General features: G+C 29.5%; 1 protein-coding gene and 3 long non-coding RNA genes across 4 annotated transcripts; 3 read left to right on the top strand and 1 right to left on the bottom strand.

Annotated features, from left to right (window-relative positions):
- Positions 1 to 442: 442 nt before the first annotated feature.
- On the bottom strand, positions 443 to 12,603 carry LOC109601529 (neprilysin-2-like). The gene is made up of 10 exons (XM_049964492.1): positions 12,474 to 12,603; positions 12,038 to 12,186; positions 11,477 to 11,973; positions 8,659 to 8,817; positions 8,184 to 8,401; positions 7,712 to 7,870; positions 7,413 to 7,653; positions 6,895 to 7,063; positions 1,854 to 2,098; positions 443 to 843 (listed from the first exon to the last, which is right to left on the bottom strand). Exons 1-10 carry the CDS (start codon positions 12,482 to 12,484, stop codon positions 505 to 507), a joined length of 2,187 nt encoding a protein of 728 aa, XP_049820449.1. The 5' UTR covers positions 12,485 to 12,603; the 3' UTR covers positions 443 to 504.
- Positions 2,690 to 3,059, top strand: LOC109601531 (uncharacterized). The gene is made up of 2 exons (XR_007547468.1): positions 2,690 to 2,850; positions 2,904 to 3,059. It is a non-coding gene; the product is annotated as an uncharacterized LOC109601531 (long non-coding RNA).
- On the top strand, positions 4,895 to 5,336 carry LOC126264870 (uncharacterized). Its single transcript, XR_007547469.1, has 2 exons — positions 4,895 to 5,123; positions 5,178 to 5,336. It is a non-coding gene; the product is annotated as an uncharacterized LOC126264870 (long non-coding RNA).
- LOC126264871 (uncharacterized) lies at positions 6,220 to 6,531 on the top strand. Its single transcript, XR_007547470.1, has 2 exons — positions 6,220 to 6,306; positions 6,393 to 6,531. It is a non-coding gene; the product is annotated as an uncharacterized LOC126264871 (long non-coding RNA).
- Positions 12,604 to 18,507: the final 5,904 nt, after the last annotated feature.

Raw genomic sequence — 18,507 nt, 5'->3', positions numbered from 1 at the left:
TGTCACACATAATTGCAACCACCATGAGAAATTTAATATGATTTTTAATACAGATCTTGAAGATAATCCACATTATGGTTTAATAGGGAGAACCACGAGACAAGGTAACGTATATTTTTTAATTCTTAATATTTATTGAGTAATTAGTAATAATTATAATTTTAGTGAATTGTAGAGATTATTTAAATGTTTGCCGACCGCTTTGTCGTTACTCTGAGTATTGTTTCTCATGTCGCTGTATGGACATGATATACCCCAGGCCTCCTCCTCCTCAATATCCTTAGAACTGTCAACAAAACTAGTGCAAATTTCAATATAGCATGAAATACGTTAAATATGCCCTTATGGATATTTTGTTATATGTATCTCGTTTAATACTGACTACCTTGGAGTTATAAAAATTGTTTGTTTGTGTTATAATTGTTTGCATAGAATAAAACACTTATTAAAATAAAACCTATATTAACAATAAATACACATCGTTTTGCTGATACAAAAAATAAATCACCATATCGTACATTTATTGGGCGGATTCATTTTCGAGCCGGGACTGCAGCCGAAATCGAACGCGAACTCGTGCAAATTTTGTAGCGGTCCGTTCACGCGGAACTGCTGCGGTGACTGTTGATAATTCGCAATGTACCTCTTCAGGGTGCCGGTGGAATATTTGGAACACTGATGGATGGCCGACGATATCCAGAATAACTGACTGGGCGAGTACTTCAGTCCGGGAAGTTTGGGCTCACTTCCGTACTCACGCAACCATCTCGTGTACGTGTCGTATGCCACCTTCATTCCGGCCAAATCGGCCATGTCCTCATCGCGGGTTCGCGATGAATTCAGCTGCGGATTAAACGGAATTTGTTACTTATATGTGATTTGTGTGGGTCGAATTCAATTCTATTAACTAAAGCTTATTTTTCTGAAAGATTATTGGAATTAACTAATAAGCTAAATGTATTTGAACTCATTATTAAAATACAATTTCTTTAAAAATTAGTATCCTAAAAAAATAATGTTATATATTTAAAGATTAAAGTGTTTAAATATATTAATTGTTTTGATTATAAAAATAAATTGATTTTTTTATTAAGCTAAATGCATACAGTGGTGATCAAAAGTATGCAGATACTGCCATGGGTGTTCAATTGTAATTAAATCCGGACTCTGTGAGGTCCTTAGGAAAACATTCACTATCTGATCGAAAAATTACGTTTTTTCGAGGAATTTTCAATAACTGGAGATAAACAAAAATAATCAATTAAAATTATCCATACTTTTGACCTCCACGATTAATTAGATTTTTAAGTATGTCAAAAAGAATATTCATTTTTTTTTGCAATGCAATAAATTTTGCTTTTTTTCGAAATGGAATTTCAAATATTACTTCAGGTTTTTTAGAATTTTTTAAGAAAATTTTTATATACGAAGTAAAACTATTAAAAATAAAGAAATTATTCCATATTCTGACGGAATTTTCATAAAATTTTATCGTCATAATTTGTATTTGCCGTATTGGAAGAAGATCTGAAGGCAATAAATCTAATAGCTTTTATATTCATATCATCGTTACGTCCTAAATGCATTTCTGAATGTTCGGCGAGCTGTTATGACTTTGTATTGTGGCGCAATGTGGGATGTATTATGTATCTAACAGCCGTCGACATATCTGCCTTTTTATTATTTTGTATTTGGGTTTTATCAACACTTTTTAAATCTTATCAGTAAAATTCTGTTATTTAACAAAACCTCCTTAATTTTCTGTAATACCGTCTACAATTTATTAAAACGAAAACTCCATAATCGGACACAGGTACCTTAGAAGTTAAAGGTCGAGCTAAGGATATACGTACATGGCCTAACTCAGGAACAATAAAGGTTGCATACTGATTGGAGAGGCATTGTAGCTGCTCCTCGTAATTGAGTAGGCTGCGGCTCGACCACCAACTCCTTAATTCGCCTTTCGAATTCCCGTATTCCGCCTGTATGAATATATGGGATATTTCGTGGGCAATTATGGAGCCCAGCACGCCGTAGTTCATGTATTGGGGCCGGTCCTTTTCGTAATAGATGCCGCGGAATATGCCAATCGGAAATCCTGGAACAACCATCCATTGTGTTTTAACGATTTCGACAAGGATAATCTGAATAAGTGCACCATTTACTACAAAAATGCCCAAAACTCAAGTTAAAATATATTTTGAGCTCGATCAGTTTATTAGTCGTTAGGTATATTTAGTATTCATATCTAACGCGATACAAGGGTTTATAATTCATTCCATGATTGGTCAATTAATAACGATTGGTTTAATATTCATAGATGCACAAATTATTGTATTTACAGGCCAGTGTTGGTTGAACATGATTTGATGGATTCGTTATAATTTTATTAGTGATTACACTGTTTTATAATGATCTTAGTGGCACTGATAACTACTCTGTGGTCAAAATGTGTCGCCCGTGGGTCCAACCTTTATGCTATTACCCACGGCACATTCCAGATTTAGCAAGAGGTACTACCCACGAAAGACACAGTCCCACAGACGCACAACAATATGTATGTACAAATGTAACGTCTCGTGGGTAAGGTGCCTAAGTTTCAACTTGGGGGTTTTAATTGAAAAGCCTACTTAAAATTAACAATATGTAATAAAGTATAACTTGAAAATACCAATAAACTGATATAAAAGTGAATTATACCTGACACATTATCAGTTCCTCAATATGTTGTTACTCAAGAAAACACTAATTTATTGCATTTTATTTTTAATTTATTTGATTTCCTCAAGTACGTAGTAATTAAAGTCTTTTAAATAATATTACTTTACTTTTTTGCAGGTACTGGAAAAGGTAATGTACTTATAAAATTTTAATTATTATGAATATTTAAAAATTTATTTTAGTATGTGGAAGAGAATATGGATGTAATTACTTTTGCAGTTATTTCACGGAATATCATTCTTGTCCATTAGTTAAACCACCATGTCATTGTTGGTAATAGATTATTTTGTGCATTATATTAATCGAAGTACATAAGTAAAAAATTTATTTTTGTCCAATTAGGGTTTTATTTTTGTTTAATACATAGTGTAGCCCCTATGTACAGAAATATTTTGATATTAGATATTAGATTTCTCAGTATAAAAAAATTATGTCAATTTTTAAGATAAATATTATTAGTAATTAAAAAAACATCTAAGTCTATACCTCGTAATTATTTTTATATTATATATATTTATATTTTTTTATTTACCAATATTTGTATTGCTTCATTGTATTTTAATTATTTCCCCTGATTATATTCGAATTGTGAGTTGCGAGATAAATAATATAAAACATTCATGAATCGTATTTTAATTTTAGAAGAAAAGCGACATTACTTACTTAAAACATTGAGAAGAGGACGATGTTGAGTCCAGTAATTAATCAATGTAACAAATATTCATACCTAACACGACACAAGGGTTTACAATTCATTTCATTATCAATTTTTAACGATTGTATTAACATTCATAGATGGACAAACTACTTTATTTGTAGGCTGGTGTTGGTCGAAAATATTTGGATATATTTGTTATAATTTTATCAAATAATGATTATTCTGTTCTATAATGATCTATGATGAAAACTAACATAGTGGTACTATTAACCATTCAGTAGTCAAAATGTTATGCCTGTGGATCCAACATTTATGTCTATTATCTACGAAACATTCTGGGTTTAGCAAAACATTACATATATAGGGATACTTATCCACTGTTGCACATCAATGTGTATACAATGTAACTTCTCGAGGGTAAGGTGCCAAAATCTCAAATTGTGTGTTTTAATTGTAAGCCTACTTAAAATTAACAATATGTAATAACTTGAAAATACCAATTAACTTGTACACAGATATAAAAATGAATCATACATGGCATGTGATTAGTTCCTTAACGTGTTATTCAAGGAAACACTAATTTATTGCATTTTATTTCTAATCTAAGAAGGAATAATTTTAAATACATACTTGTGAAAGTTTTTTAAATAATATTGTTAGAAATACTGGTTGGTTATGAAAAATTTTAAGTCTTTACTTTTTTGCAGATACTGGAAAAAGGTAAATGTAAAAATTAATTAATAATATTTAAGTATTTATTTTAGTATGTGGAAAAAAAACATGGTTATAATTACTTTTGCAAATATTTCAAGGAATTTCATTCTTGTCTTTAGTTAAACCTGTCGTTGTAGAAAATAGATTATTTTGTGTTTTATATTAATCGAAGTATATAAGTAAGTAATTTTATTTTTGTCTTATTAAGTTATTTGTGTTTGCATAGAAATATTATGATATTAAAATGTTCCCAGTATAAAAAAATTAATACTGCATTTTAATTAATTCCCCTTATTATATCCGACTTGCGAGTACCGAGATAAATAATATAAAACATTCATGAATTGTATATTAATTTTAGAAGAAACATGACATTACTTAAGTTAAACATTTTCCTTTGGGAAAGAATACGACACAAGGGTTGACCATCCATGATCAGGTTTAACATTCATGCACAAATTATTTTATTTGCAGATCGGTGTTGGCTGAACATTATTGGATGGATTTGTTATAATTAGATCAAGTGATGATTACACTGATCTATAATGTTCTATGATGGTAACTAATGTAATGGCACTATTAACCACTCAGTGATCAAAATGTGTCGCTTGTGAGTCCAAACGTACAGACATAACATTATCCACGAAACATTATATACGTATATATATATATATATATATATATATATATATATATATATGTATGCAATGTAACGTCTTGTGGGTAAGGTGCCTAAGCCTCAAATTGTGAGTTTTAATTGAAAAGCCTACTTAAAATTAACAATATGTAATAAAGTATAACTTGAAAATACCAATAAACGTATATAAAAGTGAATTACACCTGACACATTATCAGTTCCTCGATATGTTGTTATTGAAGAAAACACTAATTTATTGCATTTTATTTTTAATCTATTTAGTTTCTCCAAGTACGTAGTAATTTCATATAGTTTTTTAAATTAGAATCGTTGTGAATTCTGTTTGATTATGATAAATTTTAACTCTTTCATATTTTACAGGTACTGAAAAAGGTATTGTGGTTATAAAAATTTAATTATTATAAATATTTAAAAATTTTTTTTTAGTATGTGGAAAGGAATATGGTTGTAATATCTATTGCAGTTATTTCAAGGATTATTATTCTTGTCCATTAGTTAAACCACCATGTCATTGTTGGTAATAGATTATTTTGTGTATTATATTAATCGAAGTACATAAGTAAATAATTTTTTATTTTTGTCTAAGTATTGTTTTATTATTTTTTAATACATAGTGGCTCCTATGTAAACAAATATTTTGATATTAAAGTTTTTTCAGTATAAAAAAAATGATACAATTTGTTTTCCTAAATTCTCTTGTTTTCCTAATTATTTCTTACGAGTCAAACAAAATTTTCAAGATATTTGAAATATTATTAATAATTAAAAATAATATAGAAATCAACACCTCGTAATTATTTTTATAAGCTTTATAATAGTAATATTTGTATTGCTTGATTTACTTGATTATTTCCCCTGTTTATATTAGAGTTGCGAGTACCGAGATAAATAATATAAAATATTCATGAATCGTATTTTAATTTTAGAAGAAACATAACGTTACGTAAAACATTTTCCTTTGGGAGGATTACGATGTGAAGTCCAGTAACAAATCAATGTAACAAATATTCATACCTACACAAGGGTTTACAACTCATTTTATGATCAGTCAATTAATAACGATTGGTTTAACATTCATAGATGCACAAATTATTTTATTTGTGGGTTGGTGTTGGCCGAATATGATTTAATGGACTAGTTATAATTTCAAGTGATGATTACACTATTCTATTATAATCTATAATCGAAACTAACGTAGTGGCGCTATTAACAACTTAGTGGTCAAAATGTGTCGTCTGTGGGTCCAATCTTACAGACACGAAACATTACATATATAGGGGTACTACCCACAAGAGACACAGTGCCAGTGCCGCACACTAATGTGTATGCAATGTAACGTCTCGTTGGTAACGTGCCTAAGCCTCAAATGTGCGTTTTAATCGAAAAGACTACTTAAAATTAACAATATGTAATAAAGTACAACTTAGAAATACCAATGAACTTGAACACGCATATAAATGTGAATTATATCTGGTATATTATTAGTTCCTCGACATGTTATTCAAAAAAACACTAATTTATTGTGTTTTATTTTTAATTTATTTGATTTCTTCAAGTACGTAGTAATTTTATATAGTATTTTAAATAATATTGTTGGAAATTCTTATTTATCAATAATTTTAACTCTTTAATTTTTTGCAGGTACTGCAGGGATGTGGAAAAGAATATGGATGTAATGACTTTTGCAATTATTTTAAGGTGTATGAGTCTTGTCCTTTAGTTAAACCACCATGTTTTTGTAACATAAGTAAATAATTTGGGACCTTTTAGTTTTGTCCAATTAAGTCTCATTTTATTTATTTTTTACTGTAATACATAATGACTCCTATATAAAGATATAAACTAAATTTTTTGATATTCTAAGTATTATCGATAAAAAAAAAATGCATACAAATTGTCAAAAATTTTCTTATTTTCCTATTTATTTTAGATATTTAAAATAATATTAGTAATTAAAAATATATATATCAAAATCTGCACCTTCCAATTATTTTTATAAGCTTTATGATAGCAATATTTTGGTTTGATTGTATTTTAATTAATTCCCAGGATTATATTCGGGTTCGATCCAAACTGCCGAGACAAATAATATAAACATTTATGATTAGTATTTTAATTCTAGAAGAAACATGATATTACTTACGTAAAACATTTTCCTTTGGGGAGAAGACGATGTTGAGTCCAGTAACAAATCCTCTTAGTCTTAGCCAGTTATCATTCATTCTTTTCCTCAATTTTCCAAACTTTATATTGAGATTAATGTAATCCAAGTCTATTGCTGACTGAAGAAACTCACTTTCATTTATTTTCAACTGAAATGTAAGCGATTTTTTAATAACATCTGTGTTCTTTCATCGTAGGCAAATATATGAATAAATAAGTTTAATACGTATAAATAAGTTGATTATGAATATACCATTTTAAAAAAGATGAAATTAATAGATTTTTGTTTAGATGAACCATGAAATTAAATGAAAATGAAGTATTTATTGATTTTCGACATTTTCTTATCTATCAGTAAACTTTATTAAATTATTTTTTGTTAATAATATAAATGGGAGGATATTTATAATAATTTTTAGTATATTAGATCCAATTTATAAGTACAGATGTATCGTGTGTGAAACCAGAACGTCACGTTTAGCGTATAAGTTTTCTTACATTACTGTACACGTGGTCCTGCTCAAAGGATTCGATCAAATCCTTATACGACACAATTTCCTCGACGCTGGTGAGCAGCTTCTCCAGGGCCATATTTTTCGTCTCGGCGTCGAGCCACTCTAATTTGCGCAGATTGTATTTGAACTGAATTTTGATATTTCTTATTATTTCCATTACTCTGAGTCTGGTGTCGTCGTCGAAGTATCGCTCGATGTATGCAGCAGATATCACGGAATCCAGGCTGAGATGTGAATCAAATATTTAAAATTAACATTACTGCAGGAAAATAAAATATTTACCGATCTTCTGTTGCTTTAATGCATATATTCCAACGAGGTTTTCTAGTATTTTTCCCGTTTACTTTCTCAAGAAATTCGTAGCCTCTATCTAATATTGTGGAGGGTAAATAATTAATTAAATACTGGAATGTTTGCCATACCATGAAATTCGCCAGGATTCTGTAAATTACAAGTGTACATTATTCAGTATATGGTGAATGGATGCACATTTGCCTCCACTATGGACCTTGCCTGAGATATAATATTTTATTCGTAGTGGCTTATTTTAATACGTAAGTAAATTTATTTGGATTCAAGTTGTATCATTTTAGTAGAAATGTTCATATATACAATTTTTATTTTATTTTTAAATGAACTTGACGCAAAAAATTAATTTCTAGTATCTCTGCGAGCTTCAATATTTATATAATATTAAAACAATGAGACGGAGATATATCTAAAAAAAATAAACAAAAGTATTCAAGCTATTTACCTTTTTGGAGTTTTTTCAAGTAGCCCCTCCAATTTCCGCAGATAAAGGGGGTGCGAAACGGAGATGACGTCATCGTATGTGAGTGTCTCTACAGGCCCGAGTATTGTGTTTATAAACTGAAACCACGGAATAGTTGGGAATTCATGCTGCAATTCAGACGGCGAAAATGGATTGTATATATGAGATGTTCCATTAACTGCCTGCGCCTCGCCGGAAATCTGATAAAATATAATAAATATGTAATGAAGTTCAGCTGGTTTAACCAAAAGCAACAGTTCAATTATTCACGCATGCACAACGCTAAGATTTTTAATTTTAAACGTTGTTTATATTTGATGAAGTCTTGGGTGGATACTAAAATCTGCCAATTTATTTTATATTGCATCCGGGGACGGAAAGGTTTCCAATTTGACCCACTGACCTTTTGAAACATTCGAAATACATTAATATTTATTTTGAAAGATATCTTACTTACTTTGGCGAGCTGCAAAAAGAAATTGAGCACTTGTTCCTGATCTATCTTGGCACGTCGTCGAGACACACCGAATTGTTCTGCGATGTCCACCATATAATCTAAGTACATTGTTCTTACTTCGTTGCTTATTCCCGATGGCCCGTACATGGGATCTTCTATCTAAGACACCATAAACCAAGATTAACTTAACTTATTTGTGGATTAATTTCCGACAAAACAACAAATAATTATTTAAAAATTTTAAGCGAATGTAATGTTACAATATATTTTATAAAAGTAATCGATATATCTGTACAATAAATTACCTGATATGAAGATAGGACATACGCAATATTTTTAATATGTATTTGTTGACATTTACTGTTTAGTGAATATATTAATATCTGATAAATTATATATTATTGTAAATATCCCTTTATTAATTTTAATCTAATTATATTTTGTACATTGATCAAAAATTCACTGAAAACCGCATAAATAATTAGTATAATATATTATATTTTCGTCTAGTTAGTATGTAATTCAATAAAATACATAGTTTTTTAAATAATTTTACAAATTTAATTAAGGATATTACTTATCACATACATTAAAAATATCTTTATTAATTTATAATATTATTAATTACAAAATATTGTGATATGTAATATTTAAATAGTAATTTATATGTTTATTTCTATAATATTTGTTTCTATTTTGTAATATATCACTTCCTTTTATATACATAGATTTAACTATATATACTTTATAAAATGTAAATATTAACTTTTACTCTAATAAAATTAACCTTTCAGAATCAATACGCTTTTAATGGATAAATATTTCATAAATTCCGTGTACCATGTTTGTTATTTCAAAAAATAATAATATACAAAACATTAGTTTAATTGGCCGGGAATAAATGATCCATGCTAATGGTTTATAAATTATGAAAACATCTAAATCTATTAGTCTATGAATAAATATACCCACTTTGTTATTATAATTATTTTATCAACAAAAAGCGTTATTAATGTCCTTGTAGGATTATCCAAGGATTAATGCATTTAAACACATAACACATATTTCATAGTAGACGTATAAAACAATTGCTGGAGTGTTTTTTAGCTGGTTTTGTCCAGTAGTGTAAATGAAATTCCGATGAGTTTTCGCTCGCTCTTAACTAGAGTCATCACAATACAGGGAGGGCCAGTTTTAATTTATTAACTTAGCAGACGGTAGTTTAATATTGAATCTAATTAATGCAATTTACAAACCTGTTCATTCAGTGAGTGTTACACCAATTTATGTGGAGTACTCGGAGTGTTAGAGACGGCAAATTGAATTATATTTACAAATCACTGGAATTGTTTTAGATTCTGTTGGCCGCTTTGTTTGTTCACGTTTTGATTGGGACTAAATAGTGTTGTAAGTGCTAATAAAATGAATTGATAATAATGTCCTAATTTGAGATGAGTAATTTAACAAAATTATACTTAGAACATCTATAACTAACTATAAATTAACATAATGGTTAGAGTAATCGATTAACCACAAGAGACCTTTTTCGTAAAGCATTAAATTTCGTACAAAAAATATTATATATTGGACATTTTTTAATATTTACTTATCTACGAATTATAAGATTTAGAAGTTAAAAAGAAATTTTTGTTAAATTCTTCAAACTTTGACCTTCGACGTCTTCTGAACGATTAGAGTTATAAAAAAAGTGTAAGATATCTTTTTTTAGAACGCTCAATTTCCTACAAAAAATGTATATGAAGCAAAATTCAAAAAAAAAACTAAACCAATTTGATAATTATTTTTATTACATCGTATAACTCGTCTAAAAAAATAATTTAAAAAACAAAAGCAAATTAAAAATATACTGCAATATAAAATTCAAAAAAAAAAACTAAACCAATTTGATAATTATTTTTATTACATCGTATAACTGGTCTAAAAAAATAATTTAAAAAACAAAAGCAAATTAAAAATATACTGCAATATAAAGTTTACGTTTAAAAATTTTAATAAATTGAAGAATTACTGCAGATGTAATTGAAATTAATTGTATTTTTTTTATAAAATTAAAATTGTCAAATTGTTTAAATATACTTTATACTCATTTTTTTAATTAATTTCTTACTTTGAGAACATGTTATGTTGATATTTTAATTCACATTTTTTTGTTTATTAATTTAGTCAACAAATTTCCTTACGGGCTGATCTTTTTAAATTATTTTATCTCAAAATAAATCATGCCAGTATTTTTTTTTTTTTTTTGGATTTAATCTTTATATTTTTTTATGAACACGTAAGTTATGGAGTAGAGTAAACAACAACAAGGTCGTATCTAAAACTAAAGATATATAATATTTTTAGATCAATATTAAAAAATATTCTTTTGAGCTTCAATAATCAATTAAGTATAAAAATGTATTATTTACCAAAATTATAAATAAATAATAATGAAAGTAAACTAAATAAGTATGTAACTCTAATGGCGCGATACCCTTTCTATTCTGTTTTCTGTTGGTCTTTTATTAGAATTTTTTTAAGAAATCATCTTATTATTTAGAAATGCAAATTATGGAGCACCCTGTATAATAAAAAAGTAACTATATATTGAAAGTTAATGACGTAAATTTTACGTGAAAAAAATAAATTTTTGACAAATTCTGAATCTCACCAACTTTCAAAAGCTCTCCTTGAATAAAATATGCCGCTTTGCTTTACAATTGTATGTTTATCTGTTTTTTCTGGTAATTATCGTAAATTAGTACAATTTAAGTTCGATGTAGTGTAGGTAAACGTTAACTTTAATTGGCATACTTACATACAAAATATTTTTGGAAGGGTCCTCCTCGTCCTGACCAATGGACAGCATAAAAAAGAACTGAAAATTAACTCCAATCTGTCGTAGCTTATAAACCGCCTTTTTCCAGTCGAAATCGTCTTCGGACCAATTATACCCATCGAGGGAGGGCCATCCGCCTATTTGCTTAAAAATCTCCTTGATCCTGTTTAATCCTTGGGCGTCGATTGCACTTTCGTTCATGCAAGCTCGATAAAATTTCTTTGCCAAATTGAAAGCCATCGGATCATCAGGTCGTATCGATTCCTCCAGCATATTTCTAATTTCGATTTGGATTTCGTCCTCCATAATGTCCCGGACGGATCTCGAGCCGCGATTATCTAAGTTTGTGTTTTGCAGGAAATTGCCGCACGAGAACCGATAAAAATCTTCGCAGGGGTCCACTTTCGGATCTATATTGTTTAACAATTCCATCGAAGTTCTCACGCATGTTGATGTCGTGCAAACTTCAGGTTCGACTATCGAAATCGAAAAATTATTAAAGCCATCTCGTTATCGTAACCACTGTTTTTGTTTGCTTACCAGAGAATATAAAATACAGTATGATAATGATTATAAATACGAATGTTACGGCTAAGGCAGCGTATATGATACGTTTCTCTTTTCCGCTTCTGTTGTGCCACCATTTTCTATACCAGGGGATGTAAGATGGCTTTATTTGGGGCGCATTTCTAAAAATAATTATCATAGCAATAACTTGCTTGAATTTATCACTTTAAAAGACGTTTCTAAATGGTACTTTTGCCATACTGTAAATATTTTTTATTTTTATTATTTTAGAAATTGAATAGAAGAGTTACATCTTTCCTAGCTTAATAATTTCTTGTTCTATTGTTTATGTTGATAGTTTCTGTTGGTATACATACTAAACAAAATCCATTTAGGCATTGTAAAAATATGCATTAGCTGCATAAATAATTAACACCCTCCTTTCCGTTTAAAACTGCATTATCCTTACCCATTTTTCATTTTACAAGCACTACACTAGTCCCACACAGGCTAATTCCCTTCACAAATGCAACACGAAACGAACTCTTGAAGACGGATGGCACGAATAATTAATATGACACGAGTAGGATAAAGTAAAAGACTAGACCCGTTGGCAATTAAATAAAACGGGGAAACAGTGACTAAGGTCCTCAAATACACTTACACGCTGTGTATTTAATGTATGTGGGTGTCCAAAGGTCGGGTCACCTATGATGTATAACATCGAAACGTTTATTAGCGGTGGACTTGTTTTAATTATGAATAATATCGGTCGGAGGCATTTTGAATGATGCACTGCGTATTTCGATGTTTGGTTTGATATTCATGATCCATTTATTATTTTTTTTTTTCATGAGTTTTTCTAGTTTTATCAAAATAATCCTAGGAATTAATCGAAACCGAAACCGAAACCAGTATCCTGTTTCCAATGTATAAACCATAAAAAAGTTATTTTTTACTAGGATAATAATGTTTATGAATATAAAAAATATTGAAAAGGAAACTTTTTGTTAAAATCATAACAGGAGAACATCAAAATAATGGATATTCATTTCCATAATTCGGATAATGATTATCGAAAGCAAACAGTGTCAAGCCAAGATAGGTCGCATTACCCTTTTTAATTAAATAAAGCGTTATTAATTTGAAAAGTTGTTCAATTATGTTTATAACCGGCCATTATTAAAACAAAAGGCCAGTAGATAATAACATTTTGGAAGGCAAAAGTATCCATATAAATTGTAATTTGTATAATGTTTTAATACGCTTGTAAGGATCGTAACCGAATTTTGGTTGACAAATTTGACATGGACCAAAGGATACGGAAAGTAACGTGGGGATAATGACGATCGTTATTTTGTAATCTAACGCCCTCCTAATACTGTAAGTTTAATATATTTTTATTCCCTTATTGATTACTGTACAGAAACTAAATAATTTAACATTCTAGTCAAGATATATAATCTAGATTTTAACTAATAAATATTAGATTTTCCTTCTCATTCATATTCTACATATTTATAAGTTGATTCTAATCCATAATATAGGAAATTCGAGTTCTGGGAAAGATAATACGTAAGAAGATTTTGTTTATTCTATTGTATGATATATTTTGCGTCAAATAATCGGAGCGGTAAAGTCTCTAACTTGTCTCTCAAAATAATCTGTCGTATCAATCATTACTCCTTTATTGACGTGTGAAATGACGATCAATAAAAGTTATTCTCTTATTTGTGACAACTGAAAAAGCCGAAAAGCCTTTAAGTAACATGATATTTTGTGTGCCAACCGCACAATTCGTAACGTTTATTTTTACAGTTTACCAACTGATCGACTGTTTAAAATATAAATGAACTTATCAAAATTTCAAAGATAAAATCAAACAACTATGATTGAAATAAAAAATTATGGCGGTTAATATATGGAATAATTTTAATAAATTGATTAGTTCCATTAATCTCAGTTTATTGAAATTTCGGTTACATATTTGACGTTAGCAAAAAAACTAATCTAAATGTCGATAAGCGATCAGATGGATATCGGTAAACAACCAAACAATATCATCGAAGCAAATTAACCAGGAAATATACATATACACCGTTCCAAGACATTAAAACATCACCTTTAATTATGTAAATAAATTTTTCTGTCTAATTAAATCGTACATTGTTTGCATTAACTTTGAAACTTTCGTATATGACTTTTAAAAAAATGTGCAAATGTTTCTACAAGATGTTTTTTTTTGTTACTAGTATATACCGTTATTGGCAAATTAGTACAACAGGTTAAACAATCGCCGCAGCTCGCCGTTTCGTACATGGTACATGGAGGTTGGTGACCATGCTAGGAGACCATGTTATGATTGAAATCGTGCTACAACTCCTGCTCAAGATCGTTTTTTGAGACCTTTATTTTTTTTTTTTTGAGACAACGATTTGTGACTACAAGAAGTTTACAGTTTCAGTTAGAAAACGTAGAAGGGGTTGAAATAAATATTGAAAGTCGATAACGACTTAGGGAACTTCAATGTTGGACATTCTAGAAGAGCAGGATTAATATCAGGGTCAGGCCAGCTCGCAGTTCAGACCCAATAGGGGACATTTTTGGGAGAGATTTAAGGGACCATTCTAACTGTCCGAATAACTTAGAGGATGTGGAGCATCTTCTATTCGAAATTGGACCAAAATGAAATTCGAACCCAGATTTTGAGTATAAACAGAAGATGTGAGGCTGTTATTTGTAGTAGAGGTGGAAATACCTCATATTAAGTTCAAATTTTTATTTTTTATACACAACAAATTTTGATAATTATTATTTTTTTCAGAAAAACAATTTTTTTTTTAAATTTTTGTAACAATTTTAATAAATTTATATTTAAATAAATAACTGAAGTGTGTATGTATACTTTACTTTTCCCGTTTTCAGAAAATATTAATAATCAATTATTATTGGTGTGGTGTAGTTGTTTCAATTCAATGAGAAAAATATACAAATAAATCAAATGGAATAAAAATAAATAAAATTAACATATCTATTTGCATTTAATGTAAAATGAATATGTAACAATTTTAAAAAAACTTATATTTAAATAAATAACTGAAGAGTGTATACTTTATTTTTTCCGTTTTCAGAAAATATTAACAATAATCAATTATTATTGGTGTGGTGTAGTTGTTTCAATTCAACGAGAAAAATATACAAATAAATCAAATGAAATGAAAATAAATAAAATTAACATATCTATTTGAATTTAATATAAAATGAATATGTAACAATTTTAAAAAAACTTATATTTAAATAAATAACTGAAGAGTGTATTTTGCAAGAATTTCTAATGAAAATAGCAAATTGGCAATATTATTGTTGAATAATAACTGAATTTACTGCAAAATCGTTACATTAATTCGAAACTTTGTTTGTTAAAATAAATTAAAATGTAACCACATTGTTCCGACAAACGTTGATTCCGACAATTAAAAAATTATTTTGCTTTCCATCATAAAATTATTATACCGTGCTAGATTATTTGTTTTATACCATAATTACAATAAAAATTTCGGTCCGGCAACAAATAAAGCTTGTAACATGCCAGTTTATAACGCTTAAAATGGCCAAAAAAGATTAATCTGTGGATATGTTTCCGCATTTTCGCATAGGCTCTGCGGAAACGGCATCAATTTTCCACTGTTTTTATTTTATCCTAATGATTTAGGGCCGTCCTTATCAAGTTTTTATAGTTTCGCCGTCGGTGCTTTCACGTTGCTTTCATGGGCTTGTGAACACAATTAGATGCAAAAAATCTATTAATCTTAATATAGAATGTATTAGGATTTGGGAAGCGACAATTTGTTTTTGTCCTCCGTTTCGTTTCTTTTCATTGTATCAATAAGACCGCAAATAATTATGTTAATTTTGTTCCTAACAACTTTCATCAAAAGATGTGTTTTTAGTGAAATAATATTTTTATTGGCATTATGAGGAACAATCTAGTAGCTAAGCATTTTGAATTCCTTTATTTAAACGACCTCTCCCGCATAAATTTAGGCACTCATGTGACCGGTGGTAATTAAAACACACTGCTTTATTAAATAATAGAAACGGACGTCCAATTAAAATTTGTTTTCACCAAAGTGGGACGTAAAAAACGCAGCTATTTAAAATATATTGCTGGCTGATAATGGTTTTTTAAACGAATATGCACGTATGTAAATTAAAATAAGCAATAACACTCAAACAAACAGTATTCATTACCATAAAATCGATACAATTTGCATATGCTCACATGTATTTAATGTGATAAATAATTATTTATAATTCCGGTCTCAATCGGAGTTGAATTTATTGAATTAGGGACATACGTGTGTATATGCGTTACGTCGAGACTTCCGTGTGCCATTGGAACAAAGAGCAGGTGGCAAATCAGTACTAAGCCCATATAAGCTTTTGTGATGTTGGATCTTTGTTCAAGATTTAAGGTCAAAGTATACATAATGAAGGTATGTGGAACAGGCTTTTATCCTGAACCATTTAAGTTACAGCTACCGCACAAAACAAGAACAATAGTTTTGGAAAGCGCCCGAGACATATATTCTAAACAACAAAAGTCATCTTCAGAAAATTGTTCAATCCTGAAACGCCATCTGAAAGGTATGATATGTGATTTTAAAACAACGGGGTCCGGATCCGCAATAAACGTCCGCTCTGAACTAAAAATACGGTTTATGTAGTTTACAAACGGGACAAACGAGACCCTTTATTCAAAAGAACAATAATAGTAATTGGAAGGAATGCAAAAAGAAATTGTTCCGATCCAATTAATGTGAATCGAATGAAATGTCAAAAGGTCCTCATTAACGGAAACCGTTTAGTCAACCTTTAATTAGTAGAAGGATAATAAAGATAAACGTCCGTTCCCAATTTTAATTGTAATGCGGGTCAACGGCGTCAGAAAGCGAAGAAAAATAATCTCCGATCTCATATCAATGCCGGGACCTAATGTCGATTTAATTGAAGATTTGATATTTGTTTTAAGCTGATTTCTGGATCGGTATCCAATTTCGACCTACAATAAAATCGCTCGTCTGCAATGGCACGTGATCGTTAGAGCGACGTGCGTTTTACACACGATCGTGCGTGAGCAGCTCCCGCTTATTAAGTAGAAGATAATTACATCAATTGCTAATTTGGTTGCCTTGTAAATTTGGTACTTGCTAAACTGCACACTTTCAGTAGTCCACCACGCGTATTTTACATACCACCAAACTAATTCGAATCAAACCAATCATTATGAAACTGAGTTTTAAGCCTCAAATGCAACATACAATTTTGGTATTTGTTGTGTTCGAATGTGAGTGCGTTTTCCCGTGTACATTTGTACGGGAGAAGTGAAGTCGAGCATGTTGGAAAAGATAGTAATGTCCATCGAATCGTATCACTCAATGATGGCAATACACGTAGCAGCCAATTTCCGTTTTCTATTCTTTTTCGACTTCCGTTCGTCGTGGCGGCCCAGCTTTTTACATCATTAGGTATCAGTTTTTGACTTTCTAAATAATATTTGCTTTACTCAGATAAACCGAATTTATTTGCTTTTATACTCTCTTTCTCTTATCAAAATATTTATTTCATTCTATCACATCTAGCCGGGGGCATGATTTATCGGATAACGATACACTATATTTATTTCTAATATATTTTATTTTTGATGTGTTTTCTCTAACAAATGCTCAGGTTTTCCATGGGATTATTTATACCTTAATACGTACGTGTAGCTAAATAAAAGTATAAATCATATTTTTCTTATCTTTTTGTTGAAATAATGCGTCAACAATTTTATGATCTAATAATTTTAGTTTAATATAAATATTTTTTTATTAATATTATGTTATAAAAATTGTGTTAGTTGCAAAAGAAAAATTAAAAATATGAGTTACCAAATTTAAAAGAAACTGAAAAGTGGAAGCATGAAAAAATTGGATAATTCGAATATCAAAAAAAAATCGGTCTTATCGTCAACTGCAGGTATCCTGGAGTAAATGGGACTGTGAGGCAGATGCTTAGTAGAAGATGCAAATGAGCAAAGATTGAAGAACTCGCCCGACATGAATCCAATCGAGCACCTGTGGGTCTACTAGGTCATACAATATTAGGGAGACTAAATCCATCCACAACTCCTCAGGAGCTAATAGTAGCAATTCAATACGAATGGGCCAACATTTCTCAAAAAGACATCAATAATTTAATTCTTTCAATACTACAGTGGAAAAATTCACTGTATTTCTTAAAAGTACATTATTTTGCAAATTTACAAATGTCAATAATTTTTATTTTTTTTTCTACCAGTGTTACACCAAACCAAACTAAACAAAAATCCTAAAAACATTTATAATAAAGCAACAAATTATTTACAATTAATTATAACACATTCTCTCTCACTTCACTATTTAATGTGAAGTGTAAGTAAGTGAATTGAAAAATACACATTTTTGTATAACTTCATGTAT

This window comes from Aethina tumida, chromosome 3 (genome assembly GCF_024364675.1).
Source record: "Aethina tumida isolate Nest 87 chromosome 3, icAetTumi1.1, whole genome shotgun sequence".
NCBI classification, from domain to species: Eukaryota; Metazoa; Arthropoda; class Insecta; order Coleoptera; family Nitidulidae; genus Aethina; species Aethina tumida.
The sequence above is the reverse complement of the archived record's forward strand: the minus strand, read 5'-3'. Positions and strand labels throughout refer to the sequence as shown.

Excerpts from the sequence above, each read along its gene's own strand:
- LOC109601529 (XM_049964492.1), bottom strand. Across the intron at positions 7,654-7,711 it reads ATTAAAGCAACAGAAGATCG|CCTGGATTCCGTGATATCTG; the intron begins GTAAATATTTTA and ends TTCACATCTCAG. Across the intron at positions 2,099-6,894 it reads CCCAAAGGAAAATGTTTTAC|GATTTCCGATTGGCATATTC; the intron begins GTAAGTAATATC and ends TGGTTGTTCCAG.